This window comes from Podarcis muralis, chromosome 10 (assembly GCF_964188315.1).
Source record: "Podarcis muralis chromosome 10, rPodMur119.hap1.1, whole genome shotgun sequence".
NCBI classification, from domain to species: Eukaryota; Metazoa; Chordata; class Lepidosauria; order Squamata; family Lacertidae; genus Podarcis; species Podarcis muralis.
Genome location: NC_135664.1, coordinates 43183928 through 43210263, shown reverse-complemented (window position 1 = coordinate 43210263; position 26336 = coordinate 43183928). Strand labels below are relative to the sequence as shown.

The 26336-nt window shown below is 41.2% G+C and overlaps 1 protein-coding gene across 6 annotated transcripts in view; it reads right to left on the bottom strand.

Moving 5' to 3' along the window:
- The window catches only part of ANO4 (anoctamin 4), a 118081-nt gene that overhangs the window by 21649 nt on the left and 70096 nt on the right, over positions 1-26336 (bottom strand). For all 6 annotated transcript variants that reach the window (XM_028746795.2, XM_028746797.2, XM_028746799.2 and 3 more), the window contains 9 exons: positions 21892-22023; positions 17312-17418; positions 15571-15626; positions 13779-13900; positions 8536-8670; positions 8068-8164; positions 5670-5730; positions 2841-2923; positions 1165-1305 (listed from right to left, as the gene is read on the bottom strand). In XM_028746795.2, coding sequence (XP_028602628.2) covers positions 1165-1305; positions 2841-2923; positions 5670-5730; positions 8068-8164; positions 8536-8670; positions 13779-13900; positions 15571-15626; positions 17312-17418; positions 21892-22023 — 934 coding nt within the window. The remainder of the gene's footprint in view (positions 1-1164; positions 1306-2840; positions 2924-5669; positions 5731-8067; positions 8165-8535; positions 8671-13778; positions 13901-15570; positions 15627-17311; positions 17419-21891; positions 22024-26336) is intronic.

Genomic DNA, 26336 nt, shown 5'->3' with positions numbered 1-26336 from the left:
ATGTTTGCAAAGTGCTTTGAGACCTTCAGATGATGAAGTACTTACTTAAATGGAAAGCATTATTACTGTCAATATGGGAGATGAAGCAACAAAAGCAAGGACAGAGTGGTTTGCTGAGCTTCATTTCCTAGTACACAGAACAAAGCAAGCAAGCCGTCTGGCTTTTGCCCCTTAGAGAAGCACTTCAGCTTGTAAACTTTAGAAAACCCATTAATGACTGTGGTTACAATTACTATTACATGGCAGCTTGAAACACCCATCTACTTCCTTGCAAGAAAACATTCTGTTTTGGGCTCTTTTAATGCTGAAATGCCTTTACAAAATGTAGTCCAGCTATTTAAGAATAAGTAAAAAAACACCACTTCAGAAAATTGTGATCAAGTATTAAAATTGAAATAGCGAACTGTTTATCAATAATCCTCAAGCCAATCCTCTTCAGGAACACAACTAAAATTAAGGTTGGCTTACTCACAGTCCTGAAAAAGAAACATTTAATTTACGTTACACACAAATCCTTAATACAGCCATTCCAAACCATGACGGTTTTCCTATGCATGAATATATTCAAGGACAGGGAAATGGGCTTGTCTGCGTCATGAGAATTGCCCAGGCAACTGTCTTAAAATCTGGGAATGCAGGTGGGCTGCCTCTTCAACAAATTAGGCACATTTTCTTTCAAGATCAAATCAATATTATTTTGATCTGTTGTTGCAGGGCCCCTAAAAGGCCGGTGCCTCTTCTGCCTATTTGGTAATCCAGCACTGAATGCATCATGCTCTAAAATAACCTAACGTGTCCTGTACATAATGTGTCCTGCACGTAAGGTAGGCAGGAATATGTGGTGGAGTAATTTGAATGTGAAATCTCCTGTTTTATACTAGAGTGGCATAGTCTCATGAGTACAGTACTGTATCAGTTGCTTTTTCTGAATATGTTAGTAACACCTAAGTTTTCCAGTCAGCAGAACCTTCTGGCAGGTAAAAGTTTCAGGAACAGCATGCTAAAATACCTTTATACAATGGTTCCTTATAAAACAACTGTGTCAGACCGTGACACAAACCATTTTAAACACCAGGAACAGCTTAATAATATTATGGAATTAATCTAACAGAGATGAGAAAGTCTAGTTTTCAGACAATTCAAAAGGAATTATATTTTTCAAACCATAAAAAATATTCCAGATGCAGAAACAATAATTCTGCTGCATTTATCTGCAAATGCTTGATAAGGCTCCGGTTTTCCAGATATGGGATTCATTCGTTCTTTCTTGGAGTACTTGGCTTCAAACTGGGGCCTTATTTCTTCCTAAAGAACATGAAAAATTTTAAATATAGAATTAGACAAAGTCCTGTACAGGAAGCCCCAGGTTATCAGAATTTTGTCAATATTACATGATTTAATTTAACATGAAAAGCAGTTGGGATATATCTGCTGAGTAAATGCTTTCTGCTGCTGCCAGAAACTAAGGGTTTTCTATAGTACTGGAATTCCTTCCTGAGGATAAAAAATATTACTTAGCAAGGGAGTCAGAACTGTAGGATCACCTTTAGGATCACCGTCTCTTCCCACATTCTGCCTCCAGGTGGAATTACACAAGCTAGAAAGATACAAGCAACATACTGAACAGACTAACTTTGGTCTGTGTGCTCCTGAATAAATTCTGGATTGGGCTGCTGCCAATGAGGGAAACAGGAATATCACAATCCACAGCTAAAAATTAAGCTCTGTGGTAAATTAACTTATTTATTCCTATGAACAAAGCTATTAAAAGATGTGTGAAGAAGATTCACAAGATCACACCAGCAAATTATGTAATATGCTCTGCTGAGTAAGATGAGAGGATTGATAGCAGATGCTAGCAATTAATAGAAGCTTCAATAAACTTAATTCCATTATATACCTCTGCAGAAAATGAAACAGCTGTTCTGTTTCTGGCAAGGAGTGTTGTATTTACTGAGTAAAGTATCCCTGACCCAGATTAGGTCTTTGTGCCCTCCACGAATCAGCCTACTGACATATTGCAGGCTCACAACAAGTCTCCTGTAAGCCACCATTTCTTAGGTGGCAAGAAAATAGCCCCTATCTACTAGACATGCCAGTTTTTCATGTAAAAATTATCTGCACGGAGAAGCACTCAGCCATGCAAATCCCCCACCTTTATTCGAATACTGGAACAGCCTTACAGTGATTTAGCAAGTTGCAAATGAGTACCAGTCCCACACTTCTCTCTCTCCCCTTGCATATAAACTGCTTCAGTCCTGGTCTGTTTAAGCTAGACTTCCTGGTTACATCCAAAGCAGGGAACTCTGGTTTAATGTAAGTTTACTAACCAGTATTGATTGGTAAACTGGTATTGAAGCAGAGTTCACAATTTTGGGTATTACAGGGAATTGTGGTTTAAATACAACAGGGTGGAAGGGCCAAAGACAGTATGTAAATGAGGTGAGGGAAGGACAACTGCAGAATCCCGATGTCCTTTCCTGGCTTGCTAAACCATGGTTTGGCAAGCTGATATCCTTATACCCAGCATACAGGCTTGCCACCTCAGGAAGAAATAGGTCTAAGACTTCACAAAGTTGCCTCGCTTTGCCTGTACAGCTGCCAATCAATTTTATTTTAGGAATTGTTGCTTGGCTGATTTCATCCACCTGCTGTGTCAGTGACTCAGCTAATGTAAAATGCCATGGCCTAGAAAGGCTCCGGAAAGGATGGAAGGGAATCAAACTCCATGCTGGGATAACTCTCTTTCTTTCTCTAAAGCTGAATCTGTATTTTGAAGCCAACTTAACTAAATATTCTTGCTACTCTCACTGGTAAAGCAGCAGCATAGACATACAAACCTCCTCTTCTTCCCAGTCTATCAAGTCCCAGTCGTAGGCAATTACTGCTCGTCTTCTTTTCCAAAACTCCAGGAAAACAGTTGCTATAGTAGAGAAATGGAAAGAAATATTAATAAAATACCACATTAATTTATTTATCAACTCATTGTAGTTGAATAAGGGTACATTTTATTTTATCGTGCAAACAGACATATTTTTTTTTTGAGGAGCAAAACGTATTACTTTTGTAAAACCACTTGTCCTATGTGAATAATGCTTAAGCAGTCAACTTACTTCTCAGTGTTAAAAATAAGTAAAAATAAACAATTTTTAAACTGCAACAGGCGACCAAATGAGAAATTCTGTGATGGCTGTGTACTCCCTCCTTTCCAGTTTGGAAGTACACCTCTTGATTCTAAAGATTAACACACTACTACATTAAGAGATTTTCAATCAAACATATCACTGAAAATCTATTACCTGAATTCTGTATCTGGAATATCAGGATTCCAGCTGAGCCAGAGATGTTTTGGGGGCCCCACACAGCAGCCCACTCACACTGAAGACATGGAGAAACCCACACCAGTACAAAAGCAGCCCGAAGAGATGCCTTGCCCTGACCCCCAATTCTCTCCCACCACTCCCAATCCACAGAAACAGATGAGAAGCCCAAACTTGCTAGAGGAATGCCCATTTGGCAGCCAGGCAGCGCTATTAGCAGGGAACTATTGTGGTGGGGAGAGTCTAATCTACCCAGGATGGGGGGGGGGGGACACAACTGCAAGCCATCACCCAGCTTACAATAACGATCCTGCTGAGGACCAGATGGAGCAGGGCTAGGTAACATGTGGTCATCTAGGCATTACTGTCCAGGTGGAAAAATCAAAATTGGAAACAGAACTGTTAGATCCCAAAACTAAGACTTTGTCAAGGATGTATAACTTGCTGTTGAAATGGAACACGCAGGATGAAACGGTGAAATCTGCTATGATTAAGTGGGCACAAGATGTTGGACATAACATTATGATGGCTGACTGGGAACAGGTATGGACACGAGGTATGAAGTTTACGGCATGTAATGCCTTAAGAGAGAATATTATGAAAATGATATACAGGTGGTACATGACACCAGTCAAGCTTGCAAAAATCTATCATTTGCCCGATAATAAGTGTTGGAAATGTAAAGAAACTGAAGGTACATTCTTTCACCTTTGGTGGACGTGCCCAAGGATTAAGGCTTTCTGGGAGATGATATATAATGAAATGAAAAAGGTATTTAAATATACCTTCCTGAAGAAACCAGAGGCCTTTCTCCTGGGCATTGTCGGCCAACTGGTGCCAAAGAAGGATAGAACTTTCTTTATGTATGCCACAACAGCAGTGAGAATACTTATTGCAAAGTATTGGAAGACACAAGATCTACCCACACTGGAAGAATGGCAGATGAAGGTGATGGACTATATGGAACTGGCGGAGATGATCGGCAGAATCCGAGACCAGGGAGAAGAGTCGGTGGAAGAAGATTGGAAGAAATTTAAAGACTATTTACAGAAATACTGCAAAATTAATGAATGTTAGAATGATGTTGGATTGAAGTAAAGTGGTTTTCAGCAGTAATGTTATAAAGATGTGCAAAAATGGATTGTTAACAGGGGATAGTCTAAAGTTATAATATATTAAGATTAAAGATTAGGATAAAAATAAAGAGGGAAAGGATTTGCTGAGCCTACTAAATGAATTGGATACAAAAAAGGGAGGTGTGAGGAGGTCCAGGGAACAGGCAAATGAAAAATAAGATATGAAAAGACTGAACTGTTTCTAACTGTTTTTATTTTGTATTTTTTCTTTTTCTTTTTGTAATACTTTGAAAACTTTAATAAAAATGTATATATAAAAAAAGGCATTACTGGACTGCAACTCCCATCAACTCTGACCATCACTTATGCTGATTGGGACCAATGAGAGTTGTAGTCCCAGGAAGGCCACAGGCTCCCTAGTCCTGCAGTTGAGGAAGTGACTATGTAAGTCCCTCAGCCTTCTCTGAACTTTTGCTCAATAGTTCCCTCAGAGTTCATTAATGTCCCAGCTCTAACTCTTTTGGGGCGTTATTCACGAATGGCATTGGAACATAGGAGGCTGTCTTATACTGAGTCAGACTCTACATATATCTAATTCAGGGTTGTCTCTGCTGACTGGCCATGGCTCTCGAGGCTTTCAAACAAGACTGCTTTTCAGTCATAGCTGGAGATACCAGGAAGTGAACTTGGGATCTTTCCCATGCAAAGCATGTGCTCCACCATTGAGATTTGGCCCCCTCCCCTGCAAAGCACACAATCTAAATCCTGCAGATCTAATATTGTTCCTGAAATAAATGTTGCGTCTGGACGTTATCGCTTGAGCAAGGATTTGACTGTGTTTGGCCACAAAGGCCATAAATTCTGCAGAGCCTTTCATCTCAGCCGGGTATCAGACAGAAAGAGCTTTATTCTTTCGGAAAACATGAACATTTGCTACTTTCCAGAACATAAATCCTCTACATTAACAGGATTGTGGACTATGTTGGCAGACAACTGATTGAGTGCCAAGGGCCACATTGAAACATGTTGGTGCTGTTAATTTAATATTGAGTTCAAGTTATCAGTAGTCTCTGAAAAGCATGTGCATGAACATGATGAACAAATGCGCCGTCTGGAAACTTTCTAAATTAGAAAGCATGACCTACAAATGTGTGTGGGGTGGGGCAGTGAAATGAGCCCAGAGCACCATTAAAATCATCAAATATTTAGAACAGAATAAGATTTTTAAAAACAAAAAAATACTGACATAACCTACCTTTAAAGCAGAACTTACCCCACACTGCCATGAAAACAGCAAAAAACACAGTAGCCCCATTGTCAAAAAGATGCGTTACCTGTGAAAAGACAATCAGGTTCAGCCATTCATTTTAAATATTCTATTCAAAACTATCGTTTTCCATTGTGAAAAAAATAAGGGATATATCTTACTCAGGAAATTTGCTTAAACTGCGAAGGGTTAGGCCTAATATCAGGATGACAAACATTTATTAGGAGAAGTTTCCAATATGCTTATGATTTGGCTATCAGTAGCAATTGGCTGCTTATGATTTGGCTATCAGTCAGCATCGCCCTTGAGCCAGTGCCACCAGCTGGACTCATACACTTCAGCCCCGACTGGGCCAGGCGAGCTGGGTAGCACTTCCAGAGACCACCTTCTTCACAGGAACAGGTCAAAGTGCTGTGGACTCACAGCTTAGAGTTGTGAGCACCGGATTCACTTCCACAAGTAGACAGTCGTCGCACAGCAGAGTATAGCAGAGCACAGCAGAGCATAAACGACTCGGAGATCAGCTCTGTAGAATATCTTGTTTATTCTATCTACAACTATCATACAAACTATATACAGAGCTAAATGAGGTCTAAACATAAATGAATGCTGAACTGCACTGAGTGTCTGCAGCTGCTCTTAGCAGCAACCTTATCTCTACACATGATCTCTAACACTCAGTCTCTCTCTCTCTGACACACTGACTGACTGACTGATGGATGTGGTGCTGGAGCTGAATAAGTAGAGAGCAGAACACCACCCCCTCCTCTCTGGAAATTCACCAGACTCATCAGGAGATTCTTGGATATGGGAGGGGTGAAATCTCCTCAAGCCAACCCTTGGGTATGTTTTTACAACCAGACCACTATTGCCACATGTCAGCCTGTTGGTAGCCTACAGTAATATATTCCTCTTTGTACGAGCCTTTCGGAAATCATGCAGTCATTAAGCTATCAAAGGGAAATCTGCTTGAACTGTTCTCCTGAGGGGAAAAACATAAGACCCTGACACACAAGCAAGCAATTAATTACACTGAGAAGATATATGTGAATTAAAAGCTCAAGACACAAAAAGACCTCATCAGCTGCACAAAAAGACCTCATCAGACCATCATGCAGATTGGCTACATTTCTTGCTATCATACGAAGAGTTGCATGACTGCAGAGAAGAGGCATGCTTCCGTGATTTATTTTAGAATGTATAAAGCTCACAAAGGAAAAGTACAGAATTGCACCATTGAACATAAAGTGTAAGGCTGTGCACCAGATCCAAGCCAAATTCGAGCTATCTGGACGGATTTGGGCCTATCCCAGTTGAGCTGAGACAGTCACAGACCACTGAAGGTGGTGTTGGATTACCCAGGGGAAACTGGGGCTGTCACGGAGTGGACATCAGGCAGGAAGGAGAAACATAATTCTGAAGGAGAGTTCCATGGGGGATTTGGGGCTTACCTTCCCCCTCTCTCCTGGCTGGGGGTGAGTGTGAAAGAATAATAGCCAATCTAACCTTGTAGCAAGATCTGGGAGCACAGGGAGGCCTTATTCTGCTCTATGTGAAAATCCAGTGCTATGGCACTGGGAAACTTCCTTAAAAACCTAAGGAGAACCACTATCTATTGGAGGGTTAATGTTGTGAGCCCTTCCTACTTATACTCACACTGTATATATATGTAGATAAAACCATATAGAGACACCAGAGTTTGTAGTGACCTTCATTCGAAAGCAGGGTTTTTTAACCTGTGGTTCACAGACCCTTAGGGGGTCTATGGATGAGCTTCAAGGGGTCCATGAAACAGAAAAACCCAGAAAAAAATAAGTTCAAGGGGTCCATAGCTTTCATCAGATTTTCAAAGGGGTCCGTGACCCAAAAAAGGTTAAGGACCATGCTTCTAAACTAGGAAACCAGGCCTGAGGTATGGAATGTCACTTCAAAGTTCCTCAGTGTTCAGAGGCTGAGGTGAACAGTCGGTATGTTATAGTGATTAGAGTGTTGGGCTGGCATCTGAGAGATCAGAGTTCAAATCCCCATTCAGTCAGGAAGCTCACTGACCTTGGGCCAGTCACTGCCTCTCAACCTAATCTACTTGACAGGGTTGTCGTGGGGAATAAATGAGGGAGGGGAGAACCATGTGTGCCACCTTGAGATTGGAGGAGAAAAGGTGGGATGTAAATTAAATAATATTTTTAATGTAACAATACCATAGTTGGTCCTGCTTCTATTAGTAATACTTTAATTTCCTAAGCAGAGGCATCACCCTTGAAGGAGTTGTACTCATTTGCACCAAAGTTAAATTTGAATAATTTGGAAGTTTTAAAAAAGCAAACAATGTTTTTCATGGTACTAAATAAAACACTGTCGCTGGAATGAAGTCAAAAGCATTTTTAATAAAAAATAAATAAATTACCTTGGCATAAACACAGCTGTCGGACAACCTCATGAAGGGGCAGTATTTATCACATATAGGGCACATTATAATCTCTGTAGCTTGGCAGACTTCTTTACTGGAAAAGAGAAGAGATCATGATTAATAGCTCAGTTTATAACTAACACGCTTCAGAGCGCTTTCATAATTTGGGCAGTGGAGTAGTGAGCAGGAGAAAAACAGAACAAACCTAAAACAAGCCATTTTTTTTTTACTTCAGAAAAAGTTAGTAGTGGTAGTAGTAGTTGTTTAAGAGCTGCTAAGGAGGGTAAAACAAAAGATCAGAACAATACTGGTGTGTGGGAATGTTAAATAGCAACTTAATACATTTATTTATTGAATTGAATACATTTATTTCAGCTATTTGTATAATAATTAATCACTAAAGACCTCCATGCAATGGCTGCTTATATCAAATACACTAGTATACATGTTTTGTTTTCACTTCACCTGACTTGGCAGTGGTTCAATGTGGCTGCTCCATACAAAAAGACAAAGAGTCCAACGAAGGCAGCTGGGAAGAGCATTCCTGTATACCAGCCTAACCAGGCAAAGTACAAGCCAATTTTCTCACCAAAGTACCGTCTGTCAAGAACACAAGGCAACAAAGTTATGAAGACATCTTTAATAGGATTGAACACAGGTTCTTAGCATAAAAGTATATTATTCAGAGACTCAGAAGAATGACATTTTACTTATATTAAAAACAAGGGGCAATTGTTCGAATGGATGGTTCATCAGCTCTCTAAGTTACAGCCCAACCAACCTATCTACTTGCATTAACTCCACACCTTGTATTTTGCACGGTACAATGTCTTTTTGTGGGGCAGGTTGGCATGTTCCAAAGATCTTCCTTGAAGTTCAGGCTTTACTTGCCAAATGCAGTCAATTTGGTTTTTTATTCCTCTGTCAATCGGAAGGTCCCTTGGGTCTTCCGACTGAACTGATAAACTTGTAACCGTAATGTGGTCTTTTGTGACAAGGACAGCAGGTTGGCAGTGTAAAAACAACACTGGCAACAGCTGCAGATCTGTCTTTGCTGCATGAGAGAAACTTCTGGCCTAATTGTTTGGCTGACATACTGAATAGCAATCTGGGTTCGCTCCAGTGCAAAGGAAAACTTAAAGTCTATGGGATTTACATGGCCTACTTGAATCCAAGTCTATAATTTAAAACTGTAAAGCAAAGTAGAAGCAGAACACTCAGCTAAGATTTATTTATACTGCTGTTCTCCACTCCCTAGGATGGGTGCCTTTTTCTTTCTCTCTCGTTTCCTTCAGTACTTGAAATCCCTGCCCAGTCCTGCAGCTGCAAGAAGCAGTGCACACATTGTGACTTCTGATACCAATGAGCAGCTGCTTCCAAGACCCCAAATGATGCCAGCGTTAATTTATGCATTGCAAAAGGACGAGGAGCGGGTGTACCAAACTGCTCTCTGTGTATGAATGGGATCCACAGGGCCTCTTCACTTGTAGTTTTAAAAGAGCACAGCCAGTAATGGTTTTATTGGCATACTTTATGTGAACATTGACACAGCTAAACAGTATCATTCACATCATGCTACCATTAAAAAAAACTGACACCACCACTGGCAGAACAGTAATTCAGACGAGAGCTTGGACTGTACTGAGGATGATCAGATCAATAGTTCCATCTCTTTACTCTCCCAGCTCTGTCAGATATGACTGTTGGATATTATTACTGAGAGATGCTGAAATGCACTTTAGCCACCCAAAGCCAGAAGAACAATCAATAGAGAATGAGTGAACTTCATGGGATCATTTTCACTTCCCATGAGACCTGCTTTGGCAGCTCTGCCTCATTCCTACCTGTTCCATCAGATTGATGCCTAACACACACATAAGCACTAAGGGGCTGCGTAACCATGTTGCCCACATAAGCCTATTCAGGACGTACTGTATGCTTGAAGAGGCTCTGGGGGAAAGTGCTGTCTGGTGCGTGTCCTGCATCAGTAGTTACCTGGCAGCAGACACTGCCGGTTCTCTGACCAGCCCAGGCGGCTGGATCTACCTGCCATTTACATTTCCCACATAGTGACACTCTAAAGCTTGATAGCTAGATCCAGCTCTCTGACGTTTGGAGCGCTGGGCTGGATTTAATTATTTAATGGTGGTCCTAGGTATTTGTCAACAGTGGGCCCTGACAGTGGGTTCTCATGCTGCCCGAGAATCCCAGAAACTGATACTAGCCCCGAACGTAGGCATCAGTTCACACTGTGAAGAGCAGGCGGACCTTTTCCCCCAGGGCTGCATTCTGTAATAGGTAACCTTCAGGAGGAGGGGGGTGTCACATGCCAGTGGTGTGCTAGCCAGAGGCAAAAGCAAGCAGAGAAACAAATGAGATTCTCATATTTGTACAATAGGCTACATTCCAGGCATGCAGAAGCCAGAGGTTTCCAACACCACCCTCAGTACTTCTCCATCCTCTAATCAAGCAAGCAAGAGACATCATCACAGTTCAAAGATACATTCTAGCCAGGCTAATACAACTGAGGAAGATGAGCAAGGAGTAAAGGGGTCCAGTCTGGGGAGCTGGAGTGTGGCCCGAGAGAGTCCCGCGGGCAGGACAGAGGCTTGGAGGGTCCCTGAAGTTCCCCACCCCTGGTGCAAAGTATGTATGAACTAGGGATGGGGAGAACCACAGCAGCAGACCCCACTCCCAACCTATGTGCATTTAACTTAACGCCTGCATAGAGTCGATACGTATCTGCCAAGACTTTTCACAGTTGTTCGGTTAAGCTGTTCAGGCTCCCCACTACACCCCACCAACTGCACACAGTTCGCATGTCTTCACATAGTAATCTGTCACTTCCTATTCTGTGTGCGCCAAAGGGCTTTCAAAGATCAAGCACCACGGACAGAGCTCAGTTATCATACGATGCAGTGTCTGCCAAAGAAAACCAGCTCAGAAACTGAGAATATTAACACTTCATAACCACTACCTTGGCTAATCTTACAAACCCGACACATCATCACTGGTCTGACACCAACATGCACAAAATTAGGCAGACATCAACAGATGTCGTCTGCTCTGGAAATGTCTTAATTGCCAAGTTGATAGTGCTGCCAGCAGGCAGGCAACTCATTCATGAGGATATAGGTGAGCTACTGATAGGCTCTAACATTTAGGAATGACTGCTCTGCTGCAGACAATAACATGTGCAATTTCAAGTGATGAAATGCAGCCAATTGAAAGAGCTATTAGTTTTTATACCCTTTCGGTATTTGTTTGTTTGTTTTGGAGCTTTTCCTGCAGTAACCTGTAAACCAATTTCAGGTGGAGATCATAAAGAGATCATCCAGAACCTTTAACAAAAGTTTTGATACATGCTTTATAGAGAAACTACACATCACAGCATCCCATGGGGACATCTATTAAGAACTGTGCAGATCATTCACACACATTGTTTCCTTGCCTCTTTCTGGCAACTTTAGTGGCCAGCTGGTGTAATTAAACCAAAATTAATGACTGTTGAATGTGCCAGATTAATGGCACTGCAGAATTAAGACTTCAAATTTATTGCTAGAGAAAGCAGCAGTTGTACAAGCTTTCCCAGTAACAATGGAACTTGAATATGATCTGGTAGCATTCACCAGCAAAGGGGGCGGTTTATTGGCTGCTTTAATACCTTGGTATCTCTGAATAGTGCCTGTGAGATCATGGACTAGGTAATGGGTATCATACAATAACTCCCACAAGGGGCCACAGGAACTCTGCAAACATACATCTTGATTCACAATAGGTGGTTTGTGTACATAATGCATTAAAACTTTTATTGGGGCAGCAGGGAAATCTCATGAAAATCTCAGCTTCTTCTTTCCACATAAAAAACTTAAAGCCTGCTACTCCATGGCCAAACTTGCATTGAATCTAAAGCAAATTAAAGGGAGGATTTCAAGTGTGCTGTGTTGAGTGATCTTGAGTATGTGCCATTGTCACATGTCCTTTGAACTCTGGATACCAGGAGATATGAAGATTTAACCATGCTGCTCAAGTCTGATGGATATTTACCTTGGATAGTGGCACAGATGACCAGAAACAAATGTCACTACTAGAGCAATTTGCTTGCTTCTGAAGCAACTTAGTCACTATAAGCACTTATCTCTGTTTTTCTAGACTAATGGAGAAAAAGAATCAATATTGTGACATGAAGAAAGCTAAGTAAACAGAAAACAAAAAGATGGACTGCAGCAGCTCAGAGACTAATTAGTGTCATAGAACAATGTATATTTGCAGCTACAAATGATTTTCAAAAATTACTCCTGAGTGACCCAGAATCTTAGTCATCTACTAAGGCAGAACTCTGAAGTTAACTCTTAGCTTTTACTATAACAGAGTAATGCATTTGGAAAATGGTCAGTGTGCCCAACATTATTAGGCTGCCAAATTCTGTATGCCCCAAGAGGACCCTTGTGAGATTTCTAGGCTAGGTATTTAAAAAAGCACCCTTGGAATAAGGTGAAAGATTTCAAAAGGAAGAGTACTTCAACAGTGATTTAGGAATCAAATCATCGTTGTGCTTTGTTGTGTTTTCCAGACAGGACAAGCACCAGGTTTGAAAGGAGCCCCTCTATTAGAATGCCCTGGCAGGGGGCAGTAGTGCCTGGACCATGTTCTGAACATCTTCGGTGGGTGGGTTTAGCTGCCACTTAAATTTTTCACAATGATATATTGCTGCTCTGTGACCTTATGGGAAACTAATATGATGGCTGGGAGCAGCTGCCCAATACAGTCTGGAGCACTGCACTGGGTTTTTGTTTTTTGGGGAGGGTGTCCAGGGCACATGTAAGCAGTGGGCCCTGGTGGGGCACTATGATCCTGGCAAATGCCCCAATATGCCTGGTATTGACACCAGATCTGTTTGCAGAAAAAAATGCAGTCCAAGAGCAATCTCCTATTGTTGTTGTTATTCATTTAAAATTATTCTCCAAAATAACTTCATATAGTTACAAATATACTTTTTATCAACCCAGCATTTCCTGCAAAATATTTACATTTTTTTTCTTTTAGGAAATCAGTTTTAAAAACAAACACAGAGAAAGCAAATCTCCTAGCAGTTGCTATATTTTAGAACATGTGTTACTGCTGTACTATATCATTTGCAGACTTTCAGACACCATTCTCAGTTACGGTATCTTCAGCCACACTTTACTCTTAAGCATTGGTGGTGGTCTATTCACCTGCAATGCAGATGCAACAGTGGTGATCAAGGGCTGGAAGGGAGGTTGGCCATAGTTCATCATCAGCACTTATATGCTGGCATACAAAATCTCTTATAGTTGGGATGTAAGCCACAACTTTTAACTAAGGATATTGGGTGGACACTTTGTGACTTCATACTGCAGTCCTTAAGTGGGCAAGATGCCATCTGGGGTGCCAATGTGGGTTTTAAAAGTGCCAGAAATCTAGTTGTTGTGACTATAGGAAAGGGTAATACTTAGCACAAGTCTATGATTCAACACATACTTTAGTAGTTACTCAGGGTTTCGGAAAGTGGTCCCCTCTCAGCCCTATCTGGAGGTGTCAGGGATTGATCCTGGGAGCTTTTTCATGCAATATATGTGCTCTACCAGTGAATACCAGCCCTTCTCTGCCACTTAACAAGCTGATTTAATTCATCCAAACACACCCAAATATTAAAAAATGAAGAACTGGTTTTTAAAAGGTTTTACCGTACAAGATCCAAAGGCTGGTATTTATACCAAGCTCCCCACGAAGCCCAGCACTCATAAAGTAGGTGCCTGTGGTTTTCTGCCCCATGAGTTCTTATGGATTTTTTACTTCTGTAACCACCCTAAAATAAAGGTTGTAAAGGAGAAATTAGTGAAGAAGTATTCCTTAGAATAAACATACTATCCATGTAAGCAAACACACACACACACACACACACACACACACACTCATTTTGCATTATTTCCCCACAAATAAACAGCATATTGCTATTCTTCAGATTCCAATTCCTAACCTCAGGTCTACAAACTCTCAGAAACTTTTGAAGGAAGATAAGAGCACTCCAAAGGAAGCAAACCTAATGTCTGCAGTTTCTTTTCAAATGGAAGTTTTTTATTTTTCTGAGCTTCCAGATAATATCTTAGCATTAAGGTTGCATTGTATATTTCTTAGCAAAGGCACACAAAAATTAGCCCAAAAGAACAAACAACTTTGCTGTTAGATATGTTTGTAACCTTTTCTTACATGATTGTGCAAATCCTAAGACATGTACTTTCATCTATCAGTTACATAGGATCAGTGATCACAGAACAGCTGTTTTATACATGTTAACATTCACATGACCCTAACAACAAAGTATGGCAGGGTTTTGGAAAATACACAGGTAACCTCACAGATTGATTACTACTGGATCAGCTCTCAAAAACTTTGTAACACTTCAGCTAATACTGCATGCTGTTGTTTACTTTCTTATAGGAACAGACAGGAAGGAACACATAATAATACCAGCACTCCTAAATTTGAATTGTTATAGTGTCACCCAGGCATGATCACTTTGGGTACTGTTGTCCTGCTGTAGGAGTAAGGATTCCAGAAGTTGGAGTCCACTTTGAGGAAGGTCCAGAGAGCAATGCCAGGTGAAACTCCAAGGTCAAGTTTGGTGAGGGAGGCAGTTAATGAAATAACCATAGTCCAGTCACAGGTCAAGGCCACACACACAGGAAAGTCAGGTTCACAGCAAGACAACACAGCTGACAAGAAGCTGCAGTACAGAAGCTGCTCCAGAAACTTTCCTAAGGAACTGCAGGCATTTATCTACGAGCCTGCTAAGCCCCACTCTAGGCACAGCTATCTGAGGAGTTTGATCTACTAATGAAGAAGTAGCTCCTCATGAGTAGCATGTTACTCTCAAGGAAGTCTTGGCTTTCAGATGAGCACTCCACTGGTTCTGCACTTTGCTGAGTTGGTGCTCTCTTGGGCTTGGACGTGGCTCAGCTTCTAGCTCTGACTTTCTATCAGGTGGGGTGCCATAAGGCCTGGTGGTTCTAATTTGGCCTTGCTGCTGCCTGGCCTAACTTCTTGTTCTCTATGGTCCCCTTCAGGGTGTACCAGGCCCTCCTCTGAGGAGGATTCCTCTAGAAGGAATATGACATCTGTTTTGACCTCTTAAGTCACACATGGCCTCTCCTGAATCTGTCAACTTCACAAAATGTGGTGCTCTCCAGATGTGACTGGCCAGTGGTCAGGGTTGATGGGAGCTGGAGTCCATCTTGGGAGAACATCGTTGCCTATCCCTGATACAAACTGTTCTCTGAAGTCTTTTAACAAAGCTCTTCTTGTAGATTTGTCAGACTCTGTTGTACAATAGAACGATGGTGTGGAAATATCTTGAGTCTCAAAGGCAAGTATTTCTACAAAATACTTGTACCCAATCCAGCAAAAAACAGGATTAATATTACTGATGATATTAGAGACTATATTGTGTTTGCTAAGAAAAATAATAGGAAATAATACCTCATGAAGAGGAAATGCAGCTTCATAGGAGCCATTAGTAAGCAATCGATTCAGACCTAAAAAACAAAAATATTCAATATATAGCATGCAGGGTTGGAATGACAATAATGCATTAGAAATAATAAACAGCTGAATGTTGGAAAAGGAAGAGCAAATTCTTTATAACACTTTATAAAGGTGTGGTAACTGTTGCAAAATGGCCTGCCAACCTAGCAGTTCGAAAGCACCCCCGGGTGCAAGTAGATAAATAGGGACCGCTTACTGGCGGGAAGGTAAACGGCGTTTCTGTGTGCTGCGCTGGCTCGCCAGATGCAGCTTTGTCACGCTGGCCACGTGACCCGGAAGTGTCTCCGGACAGCGCTGGCCCCCGGCCTCTTGAGTGAGATGGGCGCACAACCCTAGAGTCTGTCAAGACTGGCCCGTACGGGCAGGGGTACCTTTACCTTTACCTTTAACTGTTGCAGAGTGGTACAAGTGCTTTTGAGCACCCACATTTCTCAGAGCTCCTTGTGAATTGCTCTTAATTTTGCTAGGATAGTTTTCAGGTATCCTATATGTATCCTATCCTACCCTATCCTAAAGTGCCTGAGAAGTTCTGGTATCTGTCTAGTAATCTTATCAAAGAATAATATGAGTGTCAGCCATGGCATCTCTTAAGATAAGGGTAGGGAACTGCATGCCCACAGCCTGAACCTGGCCCCTGAAGTCTTTTCAAAATGGCCTGCCAACCACCTCCCACATTCCACAGCAGTATGGGTTACATTGAACAAAACAAACAACAACTGCCACAGTTTATCTCCAGATAAACTCTGGCATTCTTTAGGATTTTGAAGAGTGCTCCAGCATGTTCTCTGCACCACAGCAATAGCAGTTAAAACTGCAGTACTAGGATCTTCAGCAGCAATTGCAATCACTTATGCAATAACTGAGTGCTGCATTTATTTAAAATATTTGTATACTACAATTTCATTTTTTAAAAAAACATATCTAAATATAAATATATAAAACAATAATTGACTATTATGGAAAATAGTTTAAAAGTCCAGATGACAAAAAGTCCTGGTGCTGTTGTGGTGCCCTGCCTCTTTGCCTCTGAGGAGTGGAGAGGGTGCCATTTACCTCTTCCTTGTGTCATATCCCAGTGCTGCAGTGGGAACTGAATTAGCATTTAGGAGTAGAAAGGTTCTGTGAATTTAATTTCTTTTAGTTTCCAAACTTAAATTCAGTTCACGTTTCTGCAGCAGATTGCGGATTTATTTTATTTTTTAAATCCTCATGAAAAGCTGCATTTTAGTTCAATTTTCTCCTAATAAACACTTTTTTTTGTATGAAGTTTTGACTAACGTACACATTTTGGTGAGCGATTTCTCCTAAAATAACATGTTTTTGCTTGTTAGTTTTGTGAATATATTCATACACTTTACCCAATATATGCAATATTGTAAACGCGGTTTGGAAAACTGCATCGCAAAATTTGGGTAAGTGCAAATTTCAGAGGATGGCTGTGTTATGGTTCTCATATTGTTTCAGAAACCACAAATTTAATAGATTCATTTGCAAATGCAGTTAAATCTCTTCCCCATCTTGAGCATCCTCCTCACTTTTCAGATTGATTGACCAAAGAGGTGAGGTTGTGATTTCCCTCCCCATTAAAGCACTGGGATGCATATGGATGTTTAAAGCTACCATCCTACTTGGAGAGGCTAATAAGCAGCAAAATCTGTTGCTGTCCCATACTTACCAATTTTATTTTTTCCTTCTTCGTATTTCACTCTCTGTAAAATATGATGAACAATTCTACTTCTTGTAGCGTTGTTGAAGAACGTGTCTTTGTTGTGGATGATGAAGCTATTTTTGAAAACAAGCACAAGCAAGATAGTTATTGCTGATGACAATAGAAGGCGGTGTCACTGACATCTCTGACAAATCAGCAGTAGAACGTAAGAAAAGAATTAATTGAAACACAATATGAAATTTCTGCTAAGTTGGGTTATTTGAAGGACACTGTATATGAAAGATTTTTAAAAAAATAATAATAACATGAGCTTATGGTAACAGGGCCAGCCCAAGACATTTTGGCACCTGAGGCAAACCACAAAATGCCACACCAGGGAAAAAGGGGTGAGAGCTAGATAAGGAACAAGGGCTGGGGGATAAATGTATACACAGTTTCTGCTGCCACTATGAATCCTGCTGCCTGGGGCAGCTGCCTCATGTTGCCTCATGGGTGGGCCGGTCGTGTGGAGTTTAATCTCAATAGAGTAAATAAGCTTCAGTAAAGCAGACTTCACAAATTGGTAGATTGAACTGGACCTCTGCCTGTCCAAGGCTGTGGTCAAATGCAACAATTATGGAATTTAATGAGATGCATTATACCAGGTCAAGCTACCTTTCCATTTTGCCCAGTATTGCCTACTCAGACTGGTATCAACTCTGGCAGAGAGATCTGTTCCATCATCTGTTGCTACCTGTGGAGATGCCAGGGACAGAACCTGGGACCTTCTGCATACAAACTATGTGATCTGTCACTGAATGATGGTCCCAACCCCTATGTAAGTTCCAGGTACACTTATTTAGGAGTAAACATAATTGAATGCAACAGGATTTTTTTGAGTAAACATGCCCGCAATAGGTATTCATACTTGTGATCACCGACTCAGACATGACAGTAGCCAACATGAAAATTATGGATCCTACCAAAAATCTTGGGGTTAGGGTACAACCTCACTTCCTGGGTGCCATGAAGGGCTCTCAGATGCCTAATGCAACATAAACAATGTTTATGCAAGGGATACAGTGAAACATCCAAAAGTCAGATAATGTATTTTGAATGACAGGGGATTTATTTTAATTGCACTTCCTAAGAGATGAGTAAAACTGGAAACTTGGAAATTTAAAAATGTTCTTGCAATGGCTTAACAAGGCAGAATAAAGGCAATGCACCAAACTGTCATCTAAAGAATAGCCTTGAACTAACAGGACTGCAGCTGAAAGCCAGCCAGCCAATTAATTTCTTTTGATACATTCTCTGTTGGAAACTTTCCAGGTTGCAAACTTTAGCTTGAAGCCAAATGTAATGTTCCCCTTTCATAAAAGGCCACGCAACAACTCCTTGATATACAGGAAGGTCTCCAGATGGACAAGAGTAGATTTTGGCCTTTATTGCAAGGTCATTAAGGGTCATGATGACAGGCCATTCACACAACTAACAATTGCATAAGTGGTTTTTAAAAGGTAAATCTGGGGCTCCCCCACTCCCGCAATACAAATAGCAGGCACATGGGGCCCAATCTGGATCAAAGCAAAGGTGCCTGCCATTTACTTTTAAAAATCAAAACAAAAAAAATTCCTTCCAGTAGCACCTTAAAGACCAACTAAGTTAGTTCTTGGTATGAGCTTTCGTGTGCATGCACACTTCTTCAGATACACTGAAACAGAAGTTGCCAGATCCTTCTATATAGTGAGAAGGTGGGGAGGGGTATTACTCAGAAGGGTGGTGGGAAAGGGTGATTGGCAGATAGCTATGATGAGCCTGTTGACGACTCTTAACGACTGCAATAGGTCTTACAGGAAAAAGCAAGGGGTGAGAAGGTGAAAAATGGCTTTGTCATGTATAATGAGATAAGAATCCAATGTCTTTGTTCAGACCAGGTCTCTCCATGGTTTTAAGTTTGGTAATAAGTTGCAATTCAGCAGCTTCTCTTTCCAGTCTATTTCTGAAATTCCTTTGTAGTAAAACAGCTACTTTGAGATCTTGTATAGAATGTCCTGGGAGATTGAAGTGTTCTCCTACTGGTTTCTCTGTCTTGTGATTCTTGATGTCAGATTTATGTCCGTTTATTCTTTGGCGTAAGGTTTGGCCTGTTTGTCCAATATAGAGAGCTGAAGGACACTGTTGGCATTTGATGGCATATACAATGTTAGACGATGAGCAATTAAATAGTCCCGAGATGGTATGTGTGATGTTGTTGGGGCCAGTAATAGTGTTGTCCGGGTGTATGTGGCAGCAAAGTTGGCATCTGGGTTTATTGCAGGCTCTGGTGCCAGTGTCCGTGTTAAGTCTGGTTATAGTATTATTGTGGGTTAGGAGTTGTTTAAGATTGGGTGGCTGTCTGTAGGCAATGAAAGGTCTTCCTCCCAGAGCTTGAGAAAGACAACTGTCATTGTCCAGGAGAGGTTGTAGATCTCTGATGATGCGTTGTACTGTTTTAACTTGGGAGCTGTATGTGATGACTAGAGGTGTTCTGTTATTTTCTTTTTTGGGTCTGTCTTGCAGCAAGTTCTCTCTGGGTATCAGTCTGGCTCTGTTGATCTGTTGTCTAACTTCATCTGCTGGGTATTTTAGTTCTAAAAAGGTTTGCTGTAGATCTCTTAGGTGAGAGTCTCTGTCTGTAGAATTAGAACAGATACGGCTGTAATGTAGTGCCTGGCTATATACAATGGACTGTTTGGTATGTTTGGGATGGTAGCTAGAGGCATGTAGATATGTTTGTCGGTCAGTTGGTTTACGGTATAAGGTGGTGTCTATGCGCCCATCCTGTATTTTTATAGTAGTGTCAAAAAAATGTATTTCTTGCATAGATTGATTCATTGTAAGGTTGATTGTGGGGTGAAAATCATTGAATTTCTGGTGGAAGGTGTCCAGGGTCTGTTGACCATGTGTCCAGATGATAAAAATATCGTCAATGTATCGCAGGTACAATTGAGGTTTGAGTGGGTAGGAGTTTAGGAAACGTTGTTCTAAATCTGCCTCACTCATAAAAATCACTCACACTGTTGTGTGGGAGGCATTATGTCTTGTTTGGCCTGAAGAGGTGAGCCTTGAGACAAGCAATTTAAAATACACTGATACCAGTCTCATGCACTCACCACCTATTTGTAAGGAAATCTTGTCCCTTATAATTCCCATCGAAGGATCTAATGTCATATGCAATAAATGTACCAGAAATTCTACTAGGAAACAAAACACACCACCTTCTTTTTCTGTTATTAATTATTAGCATTCTGAAAGTCACATGCACCCCTAAAACTTCCAGGGATAAAGTAATTCAAAACTCAATCTAGTGTTACAGCTGATTTTTGTTCCTTCATGTATATATATATATATATAATCATAGAATTGTAGAGTTGGAAGGGACCCCAAGGGTCATCTACCCCAACTCCTTGGGATGCAGGAATCTCAATTAAATCATACATGATAGGTGGCCATCCAACCTCTGCTTAAAATTCTCCAAGGAAGGAGAGTCCATCGCCTCCCAAGGGAGTCCCTTCCACTGTCAAACAGCTCTTGCAGTCAGAAAGTTCTTCCTAATGTTTTTAGCTATACGATGATGATGATGACGATGAACATAATATGGAAGGATTGTATTGGGGAAAATTCTCATTCAGATTAAGGAGTGAGGTGAGAATTGGGGGGGGGGGGAGAGAATCCATGCAGAAAAGCTCAACATCAAGATTTTCAGAAAATTCCATCCATATCAAAAGAATTCCATATAAGCATTATCTGTTCATGTAAACAGACTTTGTGCATATACAACATGAAGATAGATTGATCTTTAAATGCTGTTTGGGCAATGCTAAGAGTTACATTAAGTTTGTGTCTTAAACAGTTGGTTTAGGGATGCAGTACAAAATACAGATTTTGACTGTGATACAAACCCAGATGTGCGGGGTGTAAATAATAAAATTATTCTTATTCTTATCCGAACTTTAAAAGCATCCTCAAGTCTGCTGCCGTTTTAATTATTTTTATGCCATTTTATTGTTTTTATAAATGAATTGGAATTGTTATGTTTCTACAAAGTTATGAGCACATTTCATGCAGAAAAGCAGGACAGAATGAAATGAATTAAACAAAAATAATGAACTATTTCAAGCTGTGGTGCATTCACGTAACACATCAATACCCCTTTTAATTTGTCAACTAGAAAATGAAGTCTTGAGGAAATGATGAAACGGCTGCAATCGCTGTAATGGCTGCTTACCCCTTTCTAGGGGGCCCAGTGGTTGTGGCCCCTTGTGTTCGGCAATCCTACCTGGCAGCAGAGTGCACATGCAGCCAGCCGTTCAGGAATTCCCACGGCCGGGCTGAGAGGTGAACTGCCCGCCTCAACCCAAGTTCAAATGGGTCCATCAGAGGCCCCTACCACAGGGCTGTGCCTCACCCGATGAGCCAAGGGAAATGATGCAAAGGGCTGCAACTGCAGCACTTGAGCAAAATTTCAAGCAGTTCAGTAGGGGTCCATCCTTACTAATATGCTGCTATCTCCAAAACAAACTGTAGCAGTTCATTTCAAAATTTGTCTTCCTTACAACACTCACTGATGGATCCTTTGCTGACTGAATGGGGCAGTGTAGCAGTCATTCTCCTCCAGGTCTGGCAGCCTTTCCTTGTCCAACCTCATTGGCTTTCTAGGTAACCATCCTCGAAACCTGCTTAATTGTTTCTCGATTCTGTAGCACGTGAAAGGCAAGACAAAAGGAAACATAAAGCTAAATGTTAAAACCGAGGCGGGTACTTTCTTTATACGTACAATCATACTCGTATGGACAACACAAGTTTATGGGGAAGTTACATACAAGGATTTTTCAGAAAGTACTTGTATAAAGTGCTTGTTGCGTCGTGTTTTTTAATTGATCTATATGCTGTTCTGGGAACACTTTTGGTTGAAAAGAAAAGTGAAAATGCTTTAAAGCAGTTTCTAGAACAGAATTGTATAAACTACAGTAGAACCAATTAGTTTTAATTGCGTGTGATCTACAAAATCAGAGTGCTCACTATCAGACTAGCTTAGTCCTGTTTGATTCACTACAGATAGCAAAAGAGGATTTCATGGACCAACGTCTCAAGGTCGTAAAGCATTTATTTGCCTCGCCAAACAGATTGAGAATGGAGGGGAAGGGAATAGGAGGTTCCCTTTGTGTGCTGGATCAAAGGCAGGGACACCTGTGAAATGTCTCTCTCCTTACCACCCCAGAATTGGAATCAGAGGCTCAGGGCTCTGGAGACTGCGGCAAGGAAGTGGTAACTGACTCCTGGGAATTGAAATAGAGAACCTGGACCATGAGAATTGTTTTCTCCAAGGAACACAACTTTCTCAAAAGCCTAAACCTTTATTAGCCCAGGAAGGAGGGTCTGCTTTCACACAAAATACTACTCAGGGGACTTATTATGAACAAGCAAGATGCCAACAGAACAGTATTTCCTGCCGCTCTTGTCTCTAATGTCTTTCCTGACAGAACAGAAGCACTTGCTACAATGCAGCAAATATCAATGAAGGCCAAATAAGCTCTTGCCAATTTCATTTTTAGCTGGTTTAATCTAAATTTACACCTCAATTGCCAAAACTATACTAAGGATGCTTAAGCATGAGGATTTCATAAACCACAGTAGAAAGCTCTGGCAGCAGAACTTTAGAGAAATTAATCGTTTTGCTTCCATTTGCCACCCACTCATGTCTCACAGAGGGTGCTCCTTTAAAAAGCTGCTCTGTCAATTTGTTTCAGCAACACTGTCCTGATACGCTGCAGAATTTATGGACTCTCTGAAGACAAATCATACACCGCAAGAGCTGGAAGCACTGCTGGTTCTTAGATTTAATAATCTCCTTTCCAACAGGTGGAAACAAACAGAAGTCAAAGACTGGCGACATAATGGCAATAGAAACAAACAGGCATTGTATCCACATGGAGATTTCTTTAGGGATTCCGAATCTGGCACAAGGCCATCAGTGTCTTCAGCTTCTGTTTAAGGCAATATGCAAATAGCAAGTATGCGAATAGTTTACTGATATATCTACTTTAAATGAAAAGCAACCATAGGTGTTTTCTAGTTTGATATTTTGTTTGCATCAAAGTAAAGGCCTTTTATAGGGCAATAGGTATGGGACACTGTAAAAACAGGGAGGGAGGTCATGCATCTCCCATCCCAACCACTACAAAATTCCTGAGTAATGTCTAGTTTGGCCAAAACTGAGCCTGCACAAACTCGTTGAGTCATTAAGTCAACATAACCCAGTATGCACTGTTGATATTGGTTCTTTTGTGGGAAACTGTTCCTAGTGTCAATAAGATCTCTACAGGAAATGGTGTTGGTGCCAGGAAGCAAATAGCTGTGATGTAATAGGGCAAAAAGCACCACTGCTTCCATATGATTCATAGAATACCAATTCACTGGTAAGTTCTTTGCTGGATACATCTCCTATTGTTCTGGGAAGAAGATGCTAAAAATACCATCTTAACTTTCTGGTAAAATTGCTCTAATAAGGGCATGGTCTGAAGCCACATGAGGCAACCCCTCATGTGGGTGAGTCTGGTAAGCAACTGAACACATAAGTAAGAAAATGAATTTAAAAAAAATATTCACTACATGATATGGAGATGTCACTGAAAACAGCATCCTCGTGTAGAATCCCCCTCCCACCCACATCAGTACCTCAGTTCTGCAATGACAGTTCCCTGCTGATGGCACTTTTCATGTAGAGTAGGAGTGGGAAAACATTCAGCTTGGTAATGTCGCACCCTGGGCTGAGAGCTCCTATACCAGGCATAGGCAAACTCAGCCCTCCAGATGTTTTGGGATTACAACTCCCATCATCCCTAGCTAACAGGACCAGTGGTCAGGGATGATGGGAGTTGTAGTCCCAAAACATCTAGAGGGCCGAGTTTGCCTATGCCTGTCCTATACCTTATGACAGGCCTAGTCAATGTGGCCTGCAACTTCCATCAACCCCAGCAGACATGGCCAGTGAATAGGGATTGCAGGCATTGTAGCCTATCATGAAGTGCCAATCAATATTCATGTGCCGAAGAATATTCAGCTAAAACATTCACTGAATAATTTAAGGAGAAGTAGGTACAAAGGGAGAATTGTGCACTCCCACATGTACGTACAAACCGATTTGCCTACATGAGCCAAAACCCCTCTGACTCAGCTCCTGGGCAGCTAATGCCCATCAGAGTTAGCAGTGCTAGGCCAAGAGTCTGACCTGAGCTTATTATATATTTCATTCAAACACTATAGGTGCCTTCATTTAGCATGGGGCTGGCTGAAGCAAGTTCTGCTGCATGACAAAGATAGCACTATGCATACTACAAAAGATAACTCATGTCAGCAGTGTTGTTTTTGGCAAATTTCCTTAAAAATATATGGCAACCCTACTTTACCTGGAGCAAATAAACAAAATATAGTTTTGCTTTATGATATCCATGTAATCAAAGGGTGAATAATGTAGTAGGATGAATAAGGCTCCAAAGAAGCTTCCACATGCCTGATCTAAACTAGGTCAGGGACTAAGATCAAACTGTGAGCCATTTATAGGCTTCAAGTAATGTGGCAACCAAGCCCAACTAGCTATTTCCATTATTAATTGTAAAACAGAAATGCAATGGCTGGGATTCAAAGAACTAGGGGCACCCATAGGTTTTGGCATGCACAGTGGATTTCTTATTTAGTTTGGGTATTGTGTTGTTATATTGTAAGCTAGTCCCTGCATTAGTAACTGTTCAAGCTTTAGTATCTATTACCTTGCCTTGATTGGTTGTTCCTAGGTAGCATATCTAATCCTGCTTAAACTAGTTATCAGAAGTCTGGCCTTGTCACTGCCACTCTGAGGTGCTGCCTTGAAGGCCTGACCACCTATTGCTTTTTCACCTCATCCATAGTCATCTCTTTTTTTCTCAGGCTGTCGCTATTTTGGGATGGAATTCAATCACATACTGGCCAATTCAGGTTGCACAGTTGTAGTTGATTTGAAGGTCTTGTGCAAACCTGCTTACTCAAAAGGCTGGGTTTTTGCAGTAAGGAAAATCACAGGAAAATGCACTAGGAAATGTGAGATAACACTTGCTTTGAGGCAATGTCATCTAACTTCCCTGAAAACAAATAAAAATGAATACTCATACAGCCAATTTTGCCTAACCTCCCTACAAAGGAATCAGAATGAATACTAAATAAACAGGTCAAAGCCTTTTATTTTCAGGTTTGAACAGTACATAAGGCAGCCACAGGTTGCAAGGACCTGTGGTTACATGAGAAGTTACATTAGCTAAGCACAAGCTAAAACACTGAACTAAAAAGTAACATGCCCCCTGCACCTTCCTTTTAAAAAATGGGGTAGGCACAGCATTTAGCATGGTAGGTGGACAAGCAAATGGGCAGTCCATGTGGGCTAAATAGGTGAGGTTGGAGAAAGAAGTGGGGTGCATGGCTGTCAACTTTTCCATTTTCTTGCGAGGAATCCTATTCGGAATAAGGGAATTTCCCTTAAAAAATGGGAAACATTGACAGCTATGGTGGGGTGAATGCCAGTTCCGATTCAGATTTATTCCCAGCTGTAACGGGGGAAGGCAACTGTGGGGGAAGTGTCTGGAAAAGAGGTAATGGGAGGCACTTCTGAAAGTTTGCCTAAGCCTCTATTGGGGACAGATCTCCATGCCCTAACTTGCTAGGACCCTCCCTGGGAAGAGACATCTCTTGCGGTTTGGAATCTGTTACCCCCCACTCCACTGGGACACTCCCCAGGGTCCTCCAGGTCTAACTCCCCAAGTTCCTCCCACTCTTTCTCCAGGTCTGAAAACACGTCCCCCCCCCCTTAAAGACACTTCCATGGGAATCATGACACTTTTATTATGTTAAAACATAGTTACTTCACACAACGTTAAAAGCCTTTTGAATTGTTCTCTAAGCTAACTATTTCTCAAACCTCCCCCTGGAATGTTAGTTCAAAATCTGGAACCCAATACATCCAAGATTAATAAATATAAAT